The sequence below is a fragment of the Toxorhynchites rutilus genome, chromosome 1 (assembly GCF_029784135.1).
Source record: "Toxorhynchites rutilus septentrionalis strain SRP chromosome 1, ASM2978413v1, whole genome shotgun sequence".
Classification (NCBI taxonomy): Eukaryota; Metazoa; Arthropoda; class Insecta; order Diptera; family Culicidae; genus Toxorhynchites; species Toxorhynchites rutilus.
Window position 1 is genome coordinate 137,990,062 of NC_073744.1, and position 22,219 is coordinate 138,012,280.

Sequence of the window (22,219 nt, forward strand, 5' to 3'; positions counted from 1 at the left end):
TATAAAACAACATTGTTTTAACCGCTGCCGTCGTACTAATCAAATTAATTTTGTTTCTCGCTTGTCTTCTCTCTATCATGCTTACCTCTTAATTGGACCCCACACGGGCTCATTTCATCCCGGAATCACTCGATTACCACCTGCGCAGAAGCTGCCACCGACCGGTGTCATTAATCTCTAGCGTGTCGGATATGTGAAAAAGGGAAACGAAAAACAAACAAAACTATGACACACGAAATTCGTCGCTAAGATCATCGCGAACCGTGCTGGATCCTTGTAATTTCCTCTTCTCAATTACAGCTCAAACCTTAAACACGCGTAGCTACGCGATGTGATCTTCCGCGAAACGACTGCACACGCAACAGGAAGGGAAAACTAACCAAATGTCTGTTTTTACTTGTCTTGTTTCAATAATTCTCTTTTCCTGCTGACGAGGAGGATACTTCCTTCGGTGAGACAATAGCTTAGGATCCGTTGAACCACCGACCCTTTCTACAAGAGTTCTGGAAAGGCGCTTCAGCGCCTTTGTGATTGTGCGTGATGTTTAGGTTATGTTCTCTTTTATTAAGGGTTTCTGTTTTACGATTTCACTTGAAGTGTTCGATTTTTGATCATTGTATACGATTATATTTTATGCAGAACTGATCAAAGTTGTAACTATTCTCGATTATTTCAGGTTTTCCGATCAGAACGGTTCGCTCGATAAACTCAAGCGTTGTAGGTAACTTTTCTGCCATCCGAAGTGTGCCTTTCTAACCCCTATAGTCATTTGAAATTTGCCAGTTTGCCGTATTGCTATTGAAATTGAAATGCAAAAAAAACTATATTGGGTCGTGCAGCTTTCTTACGATTGGTGTTTTGTTTTTCTCCCTAAACATTGCTGCATTGGACGCGTCGCGTCGTCGCCCAGGTGTGGTTCTCCAACAGGCGCGCCAAGTGGCGTCGGGAGGAAAAGTTGCGCTCGCAGAAGCGCCTGATAAATCAGGTCAGCAGCAACGGGCAACCGGGAATGGCCTCAGCAATATGTTCGCCGTCGGCAACGAAAATTTACAACTCGGAATATGATAACCCATATGCGGCGGCTGCCGCAGCATCGCAGCCCACGTCGGACTGCTACAGTTCGCTATCGAATTCGGTCGGACTAATGTCCGGTCAACCCCCGCGAGACAACTATCAGTATCTTCTGTCCGATTCGCTCCATTCGCTCAGTATGCCTTACTCCTTCCACCACCGGCTGCCCTGCAGTTCTCCCTCGAGCGTCCAACCGATGGACCTCAACACACACTCGGCCGCCTCGGCGGCCGCTGCAGCTGCTGCGGCCTCCGCATACAGTCAGTCGATAAGTATGACAGATCTGTCGCAAATGACTCCGTCAAGTGCGGCGGCGGCGGCAGCTGCTGGGTTGCCGCCGCCGAGACACTTGCCAATCATAACCAGCTCGATTGCCTCCAATCCGGGGGCGGCCAGTAATGAGATTGAATCATCGGGATCCACCGGTGGTGGCGGTCACTATATTACACGGCTCGAATAGTCGTTATGCCAGCCGCTGCCGTTAACTCATCATCACCACCTCCACCATCATCATCACCATCCTCACCAACAGCAGCAGCAGCAGCAACAGCCGCCCCCACAATCTGTGCCACAAACATCTTCCCATCAGCAGCAGCAGGTGCAGCAGCCGCCTCCGCCGCCGCCGCCGGCCCATCAATCGATCTCCTCGGGAGAACTGTCAAATTCTGTTCAGCAGCAACAACAACATCCGCAACAACAGCCGCCGCCGAGTGAAATGGAAGGATGATGAGACTGATGATTCGATTTGAGTACTGACAGCGAGGGACTCTATTCAACCAAATAAAAAAAAAAACAAACAAAAAGTGTACCCCCCGACTGACGGTTGTTTCGCAAAATGTGATATTGTAATACGTTAATTAGCACACATTTTAATAATAGTAGGAAACGTGACAGATGTGTTGTAGCATTGGATTGTAAATCCGAAAGAAACAAAAAAACGGTGTGTAGTAGAGATTAAAAATGAACAAAACATGATACGGTTTTTATCCGAGAGTTATAGCTAGACCCAGAGTTGAGAGTGTTTTCTGTTTCGTTCTCAAAAACCAAGAATTACGCATTTTGTGTATATCCCCAAATATATGTTGGTCATGATTGAACACGTGGTGGAAGCGAAACCAAGAAAAAAAAATGGAAAATACGGAGCAATTCAGATACAGCTGCATGCGCGCTGCCTAAGCAAACGGAAACCAAAAACGACGGAAGAAAATGAAGAAAATAATCAAATTATAAACATGTACTAGCAAAACAACAAATCAGAGTTGAATCTATTGAAACCTATTGTGAATATGCGCGAAAGCAAACAAAGGAAACGAATTTTGACAAATAAAGATGCAAACGCGAGAAAACACGCGACACAAACAGAGGGAGACTTAGTTGGTAGAGAAAGAAGGCACTCATCGGCACATATTGTTTACGTTTTGCTCGAAACCGGGAATCCATTTCACTTTCAGTTTTGACAGATGACTCAATGTGACGTTGTAATGTTTGGGTGTGTTTTGCTAAAGCAAAAAACTGCGGCGCTGTCATCGCGTACCATATTTCTAAACTATCATTTAACGAAACACTCTCATTCATTCTCAGTTTTCACCGGTTGAAAATGAGCCAACCTATGCTCCGATAAAGCCCCTGATTCGGTAAGTCGCGTTTCAAAGCGTGTCATATTTTTTTTGACATTCCCTTAGTCTTTGCTGTAGTTGTTGTTTCGTTCGCTTGCCTTTTTATCGCCTTCGCAAAACGGAAACGTTTTCATTTTCGGTAATTTATGGCTTGATTGTATAGTTCATTTGACACTATCGTAAAACTTTGATTTCGGTTATTCGTTGTTTCGAGCCTTTTATGTAATTTTATGTTTGATGTTGCACATTGTTTGTGTTATTTATGCCCGCATTGTAGTCGTCTCGAGGGAGGATTTTAATTTTTTGGATTCTGTTTTAAATCCAGCGCTGATGGCGAGAGTTTTTTGTGCGAATTTTAATTAGGTTTTATTTGTTTCCATTCATTCAACAGTTGGTATCAGTTGGAATACTGTTTGAAAAAATATATTGTTATATACTTCTTAATTGTTTCTTACAGCGGAACTGTGACTGAGCTCACGTGATTTTGATAGGTGTAATAAATATGTTACATTTGTTTTTACTTAAGTATCTCTTCAGTTCACCTTATCTCATCGCTTGTACACTCGACAAAAAAAAATAATAGAGGAACAGAGTGCGAAGTCGGAAACTTTAAGTAATTTTTGACATGATTTTGACATTTTTTCACGAAGTTACAGCATGTCAAAAATCACTTGAAATTTCCGACTTCGCACTCTGTTCCTCTATTTTTTTTGTCGAGTGTATTTGGAGGATGGGATGAAGAGAGAGAAGTAGTTCAGAGGAGCGAGAAGTGTACATTTGTTTTTACTTATAAAAAATATGTTGATGTAATTGGCGATCTAACGCAAAACGTAAACGATCGGTGCAACAGCTGGAATTTGTTTTTGAACTAAGAAAATGATGATAATGTAACCCAAAATTTAAAAACATATCACGTATATTTCACTTCCGGGCTTTCCAAGGTAGTTCTCACATGCAGAAACCATGCATTTTTCTACTTATTTTTGATTGTTCTCTCGAATTTCCTTTTTTGATTCAACCATTGTCAATATTTATACAGTTTTCACTACTGAAAATAACTTGTTATATATAAAATTGCGCAGAATTATATTTCTTCCAAACTTATCGCAATCAAATAATCTTTTATGATTATAACATTGTAATTTATGGAAAGAACTACAAACCTTCCATAAACTCGCATTGCAAAATTTAAAACCATTATCACTTTCAGTGCAGCGCCGCCTAGGTATAGATTTGTACGTTAGATCGCCAATAGATTAGTAGTAACAAAAATTACATTGAAAAGCACGCAAATGAGTTACTGTTTTCTCGTTTCTGGCTTTTTTCTCTGTTGTATTTTTCTCGATCTAAAGTACATCCATTTTAGATTGGATTGTTAATGTATAGCGTAAAATAATTTGCAGATCGAATACATACTCGTATTATCTCTGTATTATTTTCTTCATAGCATTATCTCTGAAGCAATTAAATACTTGAGGATTCAATGAACGTTATCCAATTTGTTTCCATGATTCTGTTCCCAGTTGTTCCGTTTTTGTAGTTCTGTTTTCTGGATTCCATCCGAAAATCCGTATCCGAATGTAATATTCACCCGAGTATTCTTTTTACTTGAACAATACTCGACTTTTAATTGCTTGAAGGTTTCTCTATATTTGATTTCTATAACCGTTATTAAAATGATCACATTGTCATTGTACGCTCATTTGAATAAAAAAAATCCCATGTTCTGAGATCCGCTAATCCTTTCACTGCATTACAGTGATGCTAGCGGTGTTGTGTCCTTAGGTGGGATTTTAAAGTAATTACCTTTATGTATTCTTTTCTTTCATCTGTTCATCTGTTTATCTGTTTACTTGTATATTGAATTATCTGTTTATCTGTTTATCAGCTTATCTGTTTATCTGTTTATCTGTTTATCTGTTTATCTGTTTACCTGTTGATCTGTTTATCTGTTTATCAGTTTATCTGTTTATCTGTTCATCTGTATATTTGTTTATTTGTTTATTTTTTTATCTGTCTATTTGTTTATCTGTTTATCCGCTGCCTGTTTAACAGCTTTTTCAAGTGAAAATAATTCCAACCTAAAGAGTTATATTGTTGAAATAATTCCTAGCATTTATGAGAATAAATTTGCGATATTTTTTGCATGTACGAGAACTTAAACTTTAGAGGGAGTTTTAACACATTTTGGACATCAGATAGATGTGAATGTTTTTAGTACTTGTAACGGGCTAGTTTAGATAATAATCTATTTTTCTCTGTAGTTATTGTTTATGTGGATATAGCTGAGTTCTGTTGTGGAGATTCTAGGTTATGATTACATTTTTATCCATATTCCGTCGCCATGTTTTGGAAAATAGAGACGATAAAGAATACGCGCGATCTAACATGAAATCCGGTCCGATATGTTTTAAACTAGTTTGGACGGTTTCCTCCTTAGGTTGCCCATGATAACCTTCGCCGTTGCAATTCGATAAATATGATGACTTTTTTTGTCCACATCTTTTTTGTTTTGACGCACTGTGCAATTAACTTCATTTTCGAAATAAATTTAAAATAAATTATTTTTTTAGCAGGCCCTTCTCAAAAGTAAGGCTGAAGGCTAGAGTTAAAAATACATAAATAAAATCTATGAAAAATAATTCGCGGTGGAACAGCTCTGCTATAACCTCCGCAATTTACGGATTCCCTGTCTGGAAAAATCGGTATCATTCCAGAAAAGTCAGGCTAAATTGAGTGTTTGACAGGTGTCAGAAAGCGTGCCAGAAAGTCTGGGTAATCCTGAAACATCAGAAAGGATCTCTGCTTGTCCTCTTCTAGATTGAAGAACTTCTTTTGTTTTTCCGCATCATTTGAAATTAGCTAAGTAAGATCGATCAATATTTGTCATTCAAACTTTTCATTGTGGAATGTTTCATTTCATTCTGTCTATTTTTCCACAAACACTTTTCCCTCCTGAATCAATTTTATTATCCATTATTATTAGTTATCAATTGAAATCATATTCGCCTCCCTCGACAGTCATAAATCAAAACCCGTTGCAGGTAAATTGAAACTGTTTTTTTAGAAGATGAAAATGTAGTTTTCTTATGTTTACAAATACTGAAAATAATATTCTGTTTTTTAAATGATAATTATGTTACTTCCGTTTATCTTTTTGTTTACACTATTGCCTTATTAGACAAGTATTCGGATCCTTATAGTTTACATTTTTCTTCGTGTTCTTCCGATTGCTTCGTGCATTTGTATGTTCGTACCTGAGTCCTTTTGATGTTTTTTTTAAGTTTTGAACTGTGATATTTATCTTTTTTTTTCTGATATTTGATACCTCTGCATGTACTGTTCATCTGTTAATTCTCTTAATATTCATCTATGTTCATTGTCTAGCATCTGCACGTTACAAATCTGATTCTAATGTAATATTCTTCGTGTTTTTTCAGATCACATTTGACCCACCATCCGCGCCAAATGGCCCGCCGCCCCATTTGACACAACCCACACACACGCAACGCGAAACGAAAATGCCCAGCAGTTCGAGTGGGCCTCCGCCCCATTCCGGGCCCTCCGGTTTGGCAGGGCATCACACTTCAACGCTGAGCCGCCAGCAACGGCCGAATCACCTGGCACCCGGCTCGTTAAATGTGGTCGCGATGGCCGGATTGGGAGATCCGCTCCCTCCGGAGACTACTTTTGTCGTGCCTCCGTCGATAGTTCTTCCGCCGGAAGTTGGCAGTGGCGGCAATGGAAGTGTTTTCAGTGGCAGCAATAACAACAGTGGCAACAGTAGCGGTCTAATAGGTGGCTGCGGGGCAACACGCAACATCATCTCCAGCCCCATCCAGGCCGGTGCGGGACCATCCAAAGGGCTGCTGAATGGACCCGGACAGAACAATTGCTTCCTGAATTGTGCCGTTCAGGTAATTATCGTTATTTTGCACACAAACACACATCCAACTGACCACATGTGTGCTATGCTCATGCTCTGTGAAGCAGAGGGGGACTCGTGCATTTCCGTTCTGCTCACACGGAAGCAACAAGAGATGACAGAGTCATTACGAAGAGAAGGGCTTCCTGGGTCTCTCGTGGATGTCTAGATTTGCATGCGTTCGTATTTCCCCACCGTCGCGTCGGAGGAATATAAGAAGAAAGTTTTTTTCGAAGAAAAATCAAACGTATTGTGTTACCCGTTCAACGTGGAAAAAAACGGTTGGATAGGTCTTGAAATCCTCCACCCATTGGAGTGATAAATCGAGATGGACACCACGATCCGTAGATATTCCAGTGTTAACGCGTTCCTTCGCTGCAAAACGACAAAACATCGAGCTGTTGCGCTAGTCTTGGGGGAGGATCGCACACCGCAAGAAGGTGCATATCAAGCTACCAAATTCCCACGGTCGGTAATTAAATAATAATGCATTCAGCACCCCACTCCCCCATTTGCTGACGGGCTTGGTTCACCCATGTGAACATTTCCTCAATGAGTTTGATGTTCGTACCTTTGCTACGGGAGTGCAAAAGAAACGACACAATGGGCAGTAGATCGGGGCTGCCACCAGATGGCAGTGGATTATTCCGGCTGCGAATTGAGTATGGTGCCTCACTCTGTGATCCTCGGCGAAAGAGCTCTATAAAAATCAACCAAGTGTGGCGTCTTCGACGAAGACGACGAAGACGACGGCGTCATCCATGGTTCCCGGACGGTTCCGGAGCGGATAAATATTCATAAATTTTACGAACAGAAGAAAGTTGAAGGAACTTCTCAAGCGAGCGGTGGCGCGTCTTCGTTTTTTTGTGGGTTAGAGAAAAATTCTCATGCACCTGGTGTCCAAAGATTAATTTGGTTTTAATTTATGACAAACACAGGCGATTCTAGAGAGGATTTTATCGTTTTTCGAGGTTCGTTTGTAAAATTGGGTTGGGAACTGCACGCTTGGCGGCACATCCGAGGTGCAGCGGTGATGATGAGATTTCGCGGTGAGAAGTGCTTGATTTCGGTGCTGGAATGATTCCTGTAGTAGTCATTCTGTTCTCACAAGCCCCAGTTGTTTCGTTGATTGAACATATGTTTCAATCATGACATTTTGTTTGAACAAATGTGTATACAGGACAGCATGATAGGTTCCAAGCCGCTGCCACCGGCTCTGGTGTGTCGAAACTGAGCGGGAGATGTGCTGAGCATAATTGAACGACAGGTAATTGCCCCAATTAAGCCGCTGGTAGCGGCAACAGATGGCTTATTTTTTACCGTGTGTAAACACGCGTGTTCTGGATGCAGAGGGGTTCGTCTAGAACCAATCTGGCATTTAAAATGTTTCACTTTGGTTATTGGTGATTCATTCAGTTCCACAATGTTACTTTCGTTGGTGGAATTAAATCACACTTCGCAGCAATTGGCTACCAGTACCCAAATTATGAACAAGCTGTTTATCACGATCAGTTCTTCAGTAAAGATAAAGTGACTGCACCTGTTGTGTGAACAGGTCTTCCAGCAGGTAATTAGCTGCCTAAAGAGGTGGGGCTTAAACCGTACGCTTAAGGAGGAACGTTCATTAGCACTCATTAGCTTTGCGGTGAGTCTTTTGGGTCAGTGGAATTATCATATCCTCAGTTGCTCTTTTATGGCGCTCAGAACCCTTTTTTTTTAAAGTTACTGGATGGTCAGTCAACTTATCGTGGAAAGAATTATCGATCAAATCGGAACTTCAAAATTAATCGCAAATTGCTTTATCTCAAATTAACATTATTCAATTCAATGATGATGACAATAAACGAAGGAAATTTGTTGGTTTAATTATAATCTGTAACTTTGCATGTTGTGCATAAGTACCATACACTTGTGTATTTTTTGCTAATGAGTCTCACAAACATGTTGTTTTGCATAACTCTAATTGTCGGATATCGATGCCTTTATGCAGTAATTTAATGAAAAATGATCTACCAAAGAAAGATTATCTGATTCCTCTCAAACCGCGTATTTTAGTTTCATTCTTGGGGTGCACCATACTGAATTGGAATTTCGTTAAATTATTTTTTTTTATTTTCTCATGAACCCATTTATGGCAATTTGTTTCGGTGAACCACAGGATCGGTTTTCGATTTCTTACCAGAAATAAAAGTTAAGTAGTTAAGTCTCGAATGTCTTCTTTTATGCGAACCTGTTTCTAATTGTTTCTCGTTTCTTTTTCGTTTCAAGTTGTTTATATATATATATTTTTTAAATCTGAGAATTTTCACTGATTTTTTTTCAATTTTTGTGCTGATTTAAAAAAAATACTTTTTGTAAAGTTTCTCAAAACCAAAGAAGCTAGCAAGCTGATTTTATCCGAAAAGGATATAGATTCAAGTTTATGCTCTCATTTTTACTCTTAGAAAATACTTTCCAACTGCATGTTATAATGAGGTGTAATATTATCACGCATTTATGCAACAGCACCAGTGGCTATGTGGAAAGCGTGGTCGTGTAAAACAGCCTTGCATTCCAGCCGGCTTTGGTTCGATCCCCGTTGACATCGTTTGGATTTTTTTTTGATACAATCCCAAACTGGGGTTCAGTCTGAGTGAAAGAGATGTCTGCTCCCATTCATACAAACATTTTCTGAAAAAGGTACTTCAATTTGTTCATTTCACCCTTCAGCACACCAAAAACGCATTTTTTCTACCGAAGATGAAATGTCTTCTACCAACGCTAGATTAGGTATTTTGACGTAGGACTACGTCTAACCGGAAGATATAGGGGGTGAAATGGAAATCTAGGCACTGAACAAGTAGGAAAAAATGCAAGATTTGGAACGCTTAAAACTCGAGCATTTCTCAATAGATCGCAAAGGTTTTTGCATCAATTGATAGGAAATATATCTACGCATCTATCATAATGAATAACATTTCATTTTTCTTGAGATAAATAATTGAATAATTGTGAATTATCAACCATTGTCAAAATGCACTATGTGCCCATTTTTGATTGGTCCATTTTGTGCTCCTCAAATCGTACCGACCAAAACGGGCAACCAGAGCAGCAGCGAAATATAATGAAGCACGATTGGAAAGGAAAAAGAAAAAAATGAACGAAACATTGGTCGCAGTCTCACACATGCGTAATTCTCGAGCCAGCCAGTCAGCTTAAAAATCCCCGCTCTGCTGCCGTAACGATCATTCTCATTCAAACCGTACAGCACATCGGTTCTCATCACAACACATCAACAAACCAACCCAAGCAGCCATGTCTGGACATGGTAAAGGAGGAAAAGTGAAGGGAAAGGCAAAATCCCGCTCGAACCGTGTTGATCTGGAGTTCCCCGCAAGGGTAGCTAGGCCGAGCGCGTTAGTACCAGTACACCAGTCCACCTAGCCGTCGTTATATAGTTTCGGCCGCCGAAGTGATCGAGTTAGCTGGCAAAGCTGCTCGCGACGATAAGAAAACCCGCATTCGGAACAGAACACATTCGGTTCGGTGGACATCAAGACAACAGGCAGTTGCAGCGAGTAGCGAGTGCCAAACGCAATCGCAAAACGGCAGCTGGTAGCAGAAGAAAAAAATTTGTTCTTTATACAATCTGCTTTGGTGGCAAATCCAGAACAAGGCGGCATCAAGGGCGTTCGAAATGGTTTTTTTCAAAACCACGAGTACTAAGTTTTCTAAATTGGAACCATTCCATAAAACAAGGCGCTTTTCAGGGCCATTAAACCTTCCAAAAAAGAGTTTAGGAAATACAGTTCAATGCTTTCTAAAACATTATGCAAAATAATAATAAAACACAAATTGATTTTTTCATCATTTGTTTTCCAGGATCTGATGAGTATGTGAATTTGGCAGTTGTTCTGAGCTTGAGTTGGGGACTTTCCTGATTATTCAATTTTCACCCATTCTTAAATTGTTTCCAGATTGAAAGTACAGTAATTTACAATTAGTTCGACATTTAGCTAATTGGACGGACATGTAATGAGACTTATTTAGTTGGACATTTTTGTAAACATAGAGATCCAAATTATGACCCCACATTGAAAGTCGACACTGTACTACTGTCATCGCAAATGTTCAATTACAGGTTAAAATCGCCTCCAATGCGACACTGAGTGGCGCGTCGGCACGTCGCATTGAATGTAATTTATAGTACAACATGTCACAAAGCTGGATGGGAAGACATTTTCCAACTGTGAAAGCTGTGGCGAGTGGCAACAAATCGCTAAACAGGAAGGTTTAGCCGAACAAGATGGGGATATCGAGTGATAACAAAACAATAAACTCTTTAGATTGAAGATAATTTTGTGATCCTGAAAAGGACCCTTTTTAGCCTGCATGTGAATCCAACGAGCGAACAAATCGTAATGAATGTATTTTTGCCATCGCTCCCTTTTAACGCTCATTCGTTCGTCTCGTTGGACTCGCCCCTCTGGCTGAGTTTGCCGATTTGTCTCTATGCTGTGAGTGTGTACCGCTAGAGTATAAAACACGCGGACCCCAAAAAAATATCTTATTTTCTTTCAAACCGTAAACCCGTGTGGTTGTACGGCATCGGTAACGTGGGCGTAACAAAGGAGGACAAGTTAAGGGAAAGGCAAAGTCTCACTCGAACCGTGCAGGTCTCCAGTTCCCTGTTGATCGCATTCACTGATTGCTCCGCAAGGGTAACTAGGCCGAACGGATTGGTGCCGGAGCACCAGTATACCTAACAGCAATTATAGAGTTTCGGCCGTCGGAGTGCTCGAGTTGGCTTGCAAAGCTGCTCACGACAATCAGAAAACCCGCATCAAGAACAGAGCAGCTTCGGTTCGGCGCTCATCAAGGCAACAATTAGTTTCAGTGAGTGGCAAAGTGCTTCTCCGGCACGTCGCATTAAATGTAATTTACTGAACAATATGTCACAAGCTGAATGGGAAGAAATTTTCCAACTGTGAAAGCTGTGGCGAGTGGCAAACGCAATAGCTAAACAGGAAAGTTTAACCGAACAAGATGGGAATATCGAGTGATAACAAAAACACAACACCAAAGGTTCTTTTCAGAACCATCAACATGTTCATAAAAAGTAAACAGTAAACTAATCCATTTTTCAGGTAGATAGGTAGGTATTCACATAGGAGAAGAAAATAAAACAATATATTTTAAATATATATTTAACAAAAGCTGTCCCCTTTGTATAGTCCTACGTCACTCCGGTTATGTCCCCGACATTACCCACCCGTCTTTTTTATTTATAATGATACTACATCCCATTGAGAGATTAGATCTTCTTCACAATTTTTCGCCAATAGTCCCGATCCATGGATGCAGTTCTCCAACTCCCGGCTGCACCGATTCTTGCCAAGTCCTGCTCCACCTGGTCCAACCACCTCGCTCGCTGGGCTCCTCTCCTTCTTGTTCCTACCGGATTCGATGCGAACACCATCTTTGCAGGGCTGCTGTCCGGCAATCTTGCAACATGCCCTGCCCATCGCACTCGTCCAGCCTTGGCGACTTTCTGAATGCTGGGTTCGCCGTAGAGTTGCACCAGTTCGTGGTTCATTCTCCTTCTCCATACTGCGCTTTCCTGTACACCACCGTATATTGTTCTGAGCACTCGGCGTTCGAAAACTCCAAGCGCTTGTGAGTCCTCTTCAAGCATCGTCCATGCTTCGTGCCCATAGAGAACAACCGGTCGAATTAGGGATTTGTACATGGTACACTTCGTACGGGGTCGGAGTTTGTTGGACCTCAAGGATTTGCGGAGCCCATAGTAGGCACGACTTCCATTGACAATGCGTCTTCGAATTTCACGGCTGTTGTTGTTGTCAGTTGTTATCAACGAGCCAAGGTAGACAAATTCCTCTACCACCTCGAGCTCGTCGCCGTCGATCACAACACTACTACCAAGAAGAACTCTGTTGCGATCAGTCTCTCCAGCTAGCATGTATTTAGACTTAGACGCATTGATCCCAAGCCCAATCAGCCCTGCTTCGTGTTTCAGTCGGGTATACAAGTCGGCTACCGTCGCATGTGTTCTTCCGATTATGTCCACGTCGTCGGCGAAGCAGATAAACTGACTAGACTTGTTGAAAATCGTGCCCCGCATGTTGAAGCCCGCTCTCCGCATAACACCTTCCAGCGCCACGTTGAAGAGCAGACAGGAGATTCCATCGCCTTGTCGAAGTCCCCTGTGAGTCTCAAATGATTCCGACAGCTCACCTGAGATCCGCACACTGCACCGCACACCGTTCATTGTTGCCTGAATCAGTCTTGTCAGCTTTCGGGGAAAGCCGTGTTCGTCCATGATCCTCCATAGCTGTCGTCGGTCGATTGTATCATATGCGGCCTTGAAGTCGACGAAGATGTGGTGTGTAGGGACCTTATACTCGCGGCACTTTTGGAGGATCTGCCGCAGTGTAAAAATCTGGTCCGTCGTTTCAGTCTGTATCGTTCCACGTTTTGTCGAGTCGCTCGTTGCAGCATGGCTGCGCGTGCTGCATCCTTCTCGTTCAGGAGCGCTCGGCACTCGTCGTCAAACCATTCGTTCCGTTGTCCTCGTTGTTCATACCCGATGACGGTCTCTGCTGTGCTGCTAATTGCTGATTTTAAGGAGTTCCAGCATTCATCGAGGGGAACAGCATCCAGTTCGTCTACCCCCGGTAACGCAGCTTCAAGACGCTGCGAATATGTTGCAGCAACGTTCGGCTCCTGTAGTCGTCGTAGGTGGTACCGTGGTGAGCGCTGGTGTCTTATGTTATTGACGACTGACAGTTTAGAACGCAGTTTGACCATCACCAGGTAGTGGTCTGAATCGATGTTAGCGCCACGATAGGTTCTGACGTCGATGATATCCGAGAAGTGCCGACCGTCGATCAAAACGTGGTCAATTTGTGTTTCTGTTTGCTGTGGTGATCTCCAGGTGTAACGGTATTGGAGGCTGTGCTGGAAGAAGGTGCTACGTATGGCCATGTTCTTGGAGGCAGCGAAGTCGATAAGTCTTAGGCCGTTTTCGTTGGTTCGCTGATGGGTGCTGAACCTACCAATTACCGGTCTGAATTCCTCCTCCTGGCCGACCTGAGCGTTCAAATCACCGATGGCGATTTTGATGTCGTGTTTTGGGCAGCGATCGTATTCACGCTCTAGCTGCGCGTAGAATTCTTCTTTATCGTCATCGGTGCTAGCTAGATGGGGGCTGTGGACGTTGATAATGCTGATATTGAAGAAGTGGCCTCTCATCCTCAATCTGCACATTCTTTCATTGATCGGCCACCAACCAATCACCTGTTTTTGCATCTCCCCCATCACGATGAAAGCTGTACCCAGCTCGTGTGTGTTGCCGCAGCTCTGATAGATGGTATATCCACCATGGAACGATCGCACCATTGAACCTTTCCAGCACACCTCCTGCAGCGCTACGATGTTGAAATTGCGGGCTCTCAATATTTCCGAAAGAATTCGGGTACTCGCAAGAAAATTGAGAGACTTGCAGTTCCATGTTCCGAGTTTCCAATCTCTAGTCCGTGTTCTTTGCGTAGGTCTAGTCCGATTGTCCTGTCTCGAATTTCTTTGTGAATTTTCCTGTGCGTTTTATTTTTACGGATGGCTTGCAGGGCCTGCACCAACCCCCTGTCTCGCCGGAGGACCGTCGTGCACAGCTCTTTTTAGAGTCCCCGCTGGCACGAAGACAGTGATCAGCCGCCCCTAACATGGGGATCAGACGCTGTTTTGAGCCGCACCTCCATGGTGAACAGACGCTCGGATAGATTAGGTAAAACCTAATAATTATTCCTCTCTTATTCGTTGATTTTTTTATTGGTTTTACTATTTTCATTTTTTTTTGTTTTGTTCTAAAAAAATGCTGATAAAATTTCCTATCTAATGAAATAAATATGATATAGATCACAATGACGATTTTGCGTAATATGCATTTGAAAACCCTTAATTTTTCGTAGAATGGCCAACCTATATAAAAATCAAAATATAATAGCAATCAACAGCTATCCGCGCCCTAAATTCATACTTTTAGGTGAAATCCTTTATTGACTAATGTTCAGAAGAAATATGTTTCAATAGTGGATTTTTTCATGTTTTGAATTTTTGATATATAATATTATGAGACTTATTTCCTTATTTCCTTATTTCGCCGAAATTCATATAGAAAACGATTGGCACCTCAAAAAAAAAAAAAAAAAATCTTTCAAAATTCTTGCCTACGATTTGACACTTGATATGCAATATACAATTTTTTTTTCTACAAAATTCATTGAAATCTCCTTTAATTGTTGTACAAATCTAAGATCGGCCAAGAAGTTTACAATTTATGAAAACGAGTATTTTAATCGGAATCGGAGAATACGAGGAACATTAAAATATCTAAAAAAGGCTTTCTGAATGCGATGTGCAGAACGAAAACAGCTAGACACTTTTTAGCATAAAATTTCGTAGGATGTTTCGACGGAAGTTCTGTTCGGGAAACTTGCGCATATTTTGTTCGCACATTCGAAAACGAGAGCATTACTCCGGAGCAACAAGATTTGGAGCGTTATACCTCCTAAACAACTGAACGATATGGTATGATAAAAACTCCATTCGAAAGATGTAACGGAGTCTGAAGGAATTTCATTATATTAGGAATCGGAGTCGGTAAAATTTTTCCGACACCGACTCCAGCTCCTTTTATAACAATATTGGCCGTTTTTACGAGTGTTTTATTATATTTCATAATAAGCTATTGGAATCACACGAATCTGTGTACAAGCGGGTGCCCGCTCGGAAATCCTCTCAGATGTGATTGCGCATCACTGTTCCCTAAATCATGGAGCCTGGGGAAATCGGCATTGAAAAAAAATATGGCAGCTGAGGGTACTTTTGTATTCGTATGCAGACCAGAATGTGTTTCCCCAACACAGACTTCGAAACCAAGGGGTTGGGGAAATCGACATTGCAGTTTTTTTTTCTTTCTTTATTAAAGAGATTTTCAGCCAAAGGCTGGTTCACCTCGTCAACGTCAACCAAGCGGTTATTCGTAGAATCAGCTGAAAATGATTGATTCATGATTCATTCTTTCCTTCCCGAAAATAGAACACAAGCTAGCGATGCACAGATCATGAAAGAGAAAGAGAAAGAGAAAGAGAAAGAGAAAGAGAAAGAGAAAGAGAAAGAGAAAGAGAAAGAGAAAGAGAAAGAGAAAGAGAAAGAGAAAGAGAAAGAGAAAGAGAAAGAGAAAGAGAAAGAGAAAGAGAAAGAGAAAGAGAAAGAGAAAGAGAAAGAGAAAGAGAAAGAGAAAGAGAAAGAGAAAGAGAAAGAGAAAGAGAAAGAGAAAGAGAAAGAGAAAGAGAAAGAGAAAGAGAAAGCCTAAAGCTGTCCTATTATCAATATGTATTTAGGCTTACCTTGAGACTAGAATGATTCCAAATTCGACAGTGTACCAGTAAGGTTGAATTCCATTGTATGCAATAGGCAGCGAAGTTTTAATTGTTATAAATAAAATAGGTGAAGTGATCTTTGATTTTTTATTCCAAACAGTCTTTTTTAAGACTAATTTGAATTTGAAATATTCCGATTGCGATGACCTTGGCAGTGTCATTTTTCATTCTGATTTTTTCCGTAAAGTTCTGTTTACTATATTGTACACATTTTGCGTTAAAATTGCAGGCATTTGGCTTCTGTGCCGCTTCATCCTTTTCACAAGCTCTTAGAGGTTGTTTCACTTTACTTTTCTAAACCAAAACTAGGAACCGCGGATGTCTTGTTCGTCTCGTTCTGGAAAGTACCCAGGGCACCATGTCGGCCGAATCGAGAATTAATTTATTCTCGAAGGTCATCTTCATAATTCGGATTTATCTACCTTCGCGACATTTGTCAAACTTTATGCAGATGCCCCTGATCATGCCCATAAAATCCCTAATCATCAGTATGAAATTATCAAATAATTGCTATTGACACAGGTGTCCATTCTGAACACCCGAAAAGCTGTGATGGCACGGAAATGTGCTGTCGAAGCACACGAAAATAAATATCCGCAATCGGCAAGGCACTCGGCACCGTTGCACCTGCAGTTCATTCAAGGAACACGCGTGCGGTGCGATGCGCAAGCAAAGGTGGAACCTCCAAAAGGCTTATAATTTCATCACTTGCCATCACTCGGTATCTGTGTCCGGGAAATAAAATCGATTTGGGGAATCCCATATGCTCTAAATTATACTGTCAGCTAATGAGAGTACTTCAACAACAAATTACATTACTGCTGTGTGGAACTGAAGCATTTTATTGGGAAATAAATTCGCGATGCAATCTTACTCTGCATACACACAGGTGCATTAACCCCACAGTTTAACAAGAGTGGAATCGAATGCTGTGGTGCGGTCTAAAGCTGGGCTTCTTCAAAAGACCAAGAAGCAGTGCGACAGTGCAGCTTGGTGCCCGTAACAGCGAATGATTTATATGAAAATTTATTCGAGCTTAATTTTTGCCTGATGTTCTTTCGCTTATGTTTCCACGCGCTGGAAACGCTAATTTCGCTTTCATGATTCTGGAGATTAATTCCGGCGCGATTCTTAGAGGGCCAAGAAGCAGATAACACTCGAAAACAGCAACCAGCCGCACGCGAGAACGATGAATAAAACAGCATGTGAAAATGGAGAGTTTATGGGAGAGTGTACAACATAAAACAGAGAAGTGTTCTGGAGTTCTTGATGGGAAAATACTTGCAGCTGCCGCGAAACAAAGGCCCTGCGGTCCGCGAGTTTCTGACGGTCTAATTAGATTCGGATTGTCTTGGTAATGTATTGATCTAATCTGGTTGACGGCGAGAAATGATGTAGCCAAAAATGGAAGCATGCGCAATTAGTTTAATTTATGTGATTGGTGGGTTGCTTCGAAAAATGAGAAAACAAATGGAACAAAAAGATTGAATTACGAATAACAAGTCATCAACCTATCAACCATAAGTGAGAAATAGTTGATTTTAGCTTTCCACTTTCACACCAAATCTTTTGACGTAGAACTACGTCTTTCATTAAGGGTGCCAAATCAGTAAACAGGTCACGTTTGTATGAAATAAAGTTAACGTTAATCAGTATTTTTTCCGCGGACGGATTTTGGCGATTTACATACCAATCGAATCGAAAATTCCCTAAGATTTGTTTGATATTCTATACATCCCAATCCCCTGGTGTGTAAATGGTTAGCATTCATGAAAACTATAAGCGTTTCCATTTTCCCATACATTTGTTCTGCTGATTTGTGTACTTTCCCGAACAGAGCTGTCAATAACGAGCAACTTATCGACGAGCAATGAAGGGAAAATCGTGAGATTTAAAGTCTCCGTGAACAACGGAAAGGAAGATGAACGAAGGGTAATATTTGCCTAGAGTATAAACAGTGGATCTCGCCGAGGCAAAAAGAAATACGGTAAATTTAAGTTGATCATATTTCGATCGCTCTACCCTTTATTACAGCTGCGAATGGTTTTGATTTTCTTAAAGAAATAGAACTTCCACGATGCACATTCTGTTCAGTGCGCATAGACAAAAACTAAACAAATTGCGGCATAAAACTAGCTTATGTAATGATTTCGCGAGTCATGAACTATGGATCATCCATCTTTAGATGCTTTAAAACCACAAAATCATGAACGAAATCAGGGTCACCAAAACTTTTCTTTCAAAAAGTTTATTCTAGAACTTGTATTCTATGTATTCTAAAACAATGTTCGTGATAAAGAAGCTAATTGAATAAAATAATTTCATAGTCCTACGTCAATAATGCGTTTCATGGACACCACTCCCTATACTTTTTATTTCTTCTGAATTCATTTCAATCCTGTATTGGTAGTTTATTGAAACCGGTCAGAAACCACAAAATTGTCCCTCACTACTGTCGTTTAAAACCGCAAATAATCAACATTGTAACCGAAACGGTAAAGTATAGGTAGATTTACCCTACTGACGCATGGCTTAATGAAGTGCCGAGCTGTTGAGGCACACAGAACACTTCTCCCCCATTTCAACAGTTTTTTTTTTCATTCACAAACAAACAGTTGAAGCTATCTTAATTCCAGTTGTTGCAGCTTGATTGGCTGACTGCAGCTGCAGATTTTAGCATGATCAGGAAATGCCCAAAAAAACGCGCAGACCTCTTTTTTTGCTCCGCGGAAGAACCAGATAGTTTCTTGGAAGAGTGAGCGATTTAGCTTTGGTTTTTGGCTTGGCAGCGCCTAATGGCAGGTGGTAGCCACATTGCAAATTGATTTCTCAGAAGATTTCAATGCATTCAAGCTCGTATGGTCAGGTAGCGCCAAAATGTTCAGATGTCGGGTAGCCACAGACATTCCCGTCTTGTTGATTAGCCCGCCACCAGTAATGAGTTCTTGGTAACACAGCACACCGGGATTGATGTTTTCTGGCATCTTTCACGCTATAAACTTTATATCCATCCGACCGCTAATCACCGAAGCATGTTCATCTTGGCTTGACGCGTAAGATTTTGATAGTTGCACATATTTTATAGCGCACACGGGAGAAAGTTCTCACGACCATTCACAAGACCACCAAAGACAGCTTCACTTCAGCATCTCATCCGGAAGCGAAGGGTAACGAGCATTAGAACGCGCGTTGACCACAGAAATCGGAGATACGTCATGTGGCAAGGCAAGTAAAGCGAGGAAACAAGCGGCGTTTAATTACAAACTTCCCATGGTCCTCCGGGGTTCCAGCTCATCAGTGGTGATACAACCCGAGCTTCCATATGGCAACAACCGTGGCTCGCCAATTAGAAGATTTGATTTGATGAACTAAGTTTGCACGCATCAAACGCGAAGGGTGCATGTGCGGCCGCTTCCCGAAACAACTCCCGCGCCTTCATCGCGATCGAGCGGCGATCCGAAATAAGAGAGACATGAAACTTGATGAACGACTCTCGAAATGACCGCAGAATGAATTGTTTACGCTTGAGGTGATTTTCCCAGGTACTGGTCAGCGTAATCACGAAAGAAAATGTTTTTCCCTCCATGCACTATAAAGCCGACGACATCAAGTGGTCTAGCTTTGGATGTGCTTTGCCAGGTTTATTCGTTTCAAACAGGTGTCATGATGACACATTCGGGGAAAGAGAACCGCGTAGGTAGCAAGGGTGAAAAGGTCCACCCGAGATGGCCCCGCTGTGATATGGCATGATGTTAGTGACCTCCACCTTCGAGACAGCCTTATTATGGGCACCCGTTCTAGATTATATAGTTAATCCAATTTTTCCATTTCTGAATAACCCGTATCTACAATTAGACAGTGGCGGTGAGAAAAATGAAATACAAATTTCTTGACTGAACCCAGAAGAAACATAAGCGGTCATTGGCGCGGAGAGAGAATGAACGATGCTCGTCATTGACAGTGAAGTCTTTTGTTTCATGGCGCGAAGTGGGGGTGAATTTGATTCGTAAAAATATGATGTATTATTAAATTTCATTATGAGTCATAAATTGTTTATCGGAATGGTTCATCTATGAGAGAATTATATTATGGGAAAAATATGAAATCAAGAAACATTTCGCAACGATGATCAGAGCAAATAACACTCCAATATTGGGTTAATAGTTTTAGATGGTTTGCAATTGCAATTAAGGGGCGAAATCGCCAAGATACAAACTTCAATCCAAATAAAACAATAGTTGCGATCGAGTCAGCACAAAAACTTTTATAGAAATATTGTGAGCATAACAAGACGCGATGTGAAAAAAAGAAAATCAGCATTTTCCAATTTCTATACAGCAATTTCATGGCAAACCGATATAGTGGTTCACAGATTTTCGTTGATTCGTATTTTTTATTTTTTCATTAAGGTGCCCGTTTCCATTTTAGGGTGATCCGAAAAATAATTTTCCCCGTTTTTCCAAAAATGCCTTTTTTCAAAAATTCATAAATTTCGTACTACTGAACCGATTAAAATGATCGACATATCAAATTGAAACCAATGAGCTAGTCTTATTTGAAAGAATATAACAATTGCAAAAAAAAATGTTATCTATATTCCTATTTTCTGTCCATTAAGTTGCCGCAACCCAAACATCCCGACTTTGAATCTGAATCGGTCCAGTAATTCAAAAGATATGATTTTTTGTAAAAAATGTATTTTTGGAAAAAAATATTGTGTAAGAACATGTGTGTGTATGAATTTGATTTAACAAAGCATCGGTCAACTTTGAAAAATCATAACACAAAAATGAAAAAACACACATCTCTGATTCTTCTCTTTCAAGAAAAAATATTTGAAAAAATGACGCCATTGGTCCCAAGACCATATAAACTTTAAAAAACAAATACAATCAATAATTAATAGGGGGTCTTCGTAGCCACTTGGTTACGCGTTCGCTTACTAAGCGATCGGTCGTGAGTTCAAACTCAGGAACCTCAATTGACCATCTTTGTGTTGTTATAGAATAACTACGTCCACGCAAACATCATCAGCGATGGAGATCGATCCACGGTCAAAATTAGATCGATTCATCCATACAACTGCTCTGCTCTGCAAGGAACATCGGGCTGCTGTTCTATAAATAACTCAACAATGATCAATATCAACTGTCTCCGCTGTCCGGTCTGCTGAACAATGGAAGAACAGAAAGAATACCCTTACGCCGAAATGACTACTACTGTGTAATTTACCATAATGTAATGGAACAGAAAACTTAACGCCTAAATGGCTACTACTAAATACTGTGTAATTTACAGTTTATAGAAACATAAACATATGTACATGTACACGATTAAAACCCGGCTCTGTTACAGCTAAAATGCTAATGAGCCTAATAAATAAATAAATGGGACAAAAAAAAATTAATCAAAATCAAAACTCTTTGCAATTGTAATATTTTCCATCCAAGAAGACTAGCTTATTGACTTCAATTTGATATGTCGATCATTTGAATCGGTTTAGTAGTTCGAAAATTATGATTTTTTTTTATCCCAACAGTTTATTTTATTAGGCTCATTTAGCAATTCAGCTGTAACAGAGCCGAATTCATTCGTGTACATTTTTTAACTTAAGATAACTTTTGTTGTGTATTACCCTGTACCATTTTGAGTCGTGAGAGTATCGCTATCTATCGATAAACATTTGTTTTATCTATAACACAGTAGCCGTTTAGGCGTAAGAGAATTCCTATTTTATCGATGCACAACACATGTCGCCTTTTTTCGGCGTAAAAATATTGCTATTGTTCGAATGTTCCCAGCTGGGCTGTTCACAGCGGGACTGTTGATATGAGGCTTCCTTTGTTGCGTTATTAATAGTGCCAATTACCGATGCAGCAGATCGAAAATGTGAGCGGTAAGGGACTGGGAATACCGACACATGATGATTGTTGCGTGGACATAGTAGCTAGAATAGCACACTAAGATGGTCAGTGGAGGAGCCCTGAGTTATGAGCTCATGATCGTTCGCTTAATAGCGGACACGCAACCAATTAGGCTACAAAGACTCCCAATTATGAATTTTTGAAAAAAGTCATTTTTGGAAAAAAGGGGGAAAAATTGATTTGCCGAACCACCCTAAAATGGAAATGATTCCTTACAAACCTTACTTACACAACGTTTGAAAG

The 22,219-nt window shown here is 40.8% G+C and overlaps 2 protein-coding genes across 4 annotated transcripts in view; both read left to right on the forward strand.

Annotated features, from left to right (window-relative positions):
• LOC129761473 (paired box protein 6 homolog) overlaps positions 1-1,531 on the forward strand; it is a 45,655-nt gene extending 44,124 nt beyond the window's left edge. The window contains exon 2 of the mRNA XM_055759195.1: positions 911-1,531. Within this exon, the coding sequence (XP_055615170.1) occupies positions 911-1,531 (621 nt within the window). The remainder of the gene's footprint in view (positions 1-910) is intronic.
• The window catches only part of LOC129763583 (uncharacterized), a 300,619-nt gene that overhangs the window by 75,646 nt on the left and 202,754 nt on the right, over positions 1-22,219 (forward strand). For all 3 annotated transcript variants that reach the window (XM_055762800.1, XM_055762801.1, XM_055762805.1), the window contains one exon: positions 6,128-6,604. In XM_055762800.1, the coding sequence (XP_055618775.1) occupies positions 6,209-6,604 (396 nt within the window). In that variant the 5' untranslated portion in view covers positions 6,128-6,208. The remainder of the gene's footprint in view (positions 1-6,127; positions 6,605-22,219) is intronic.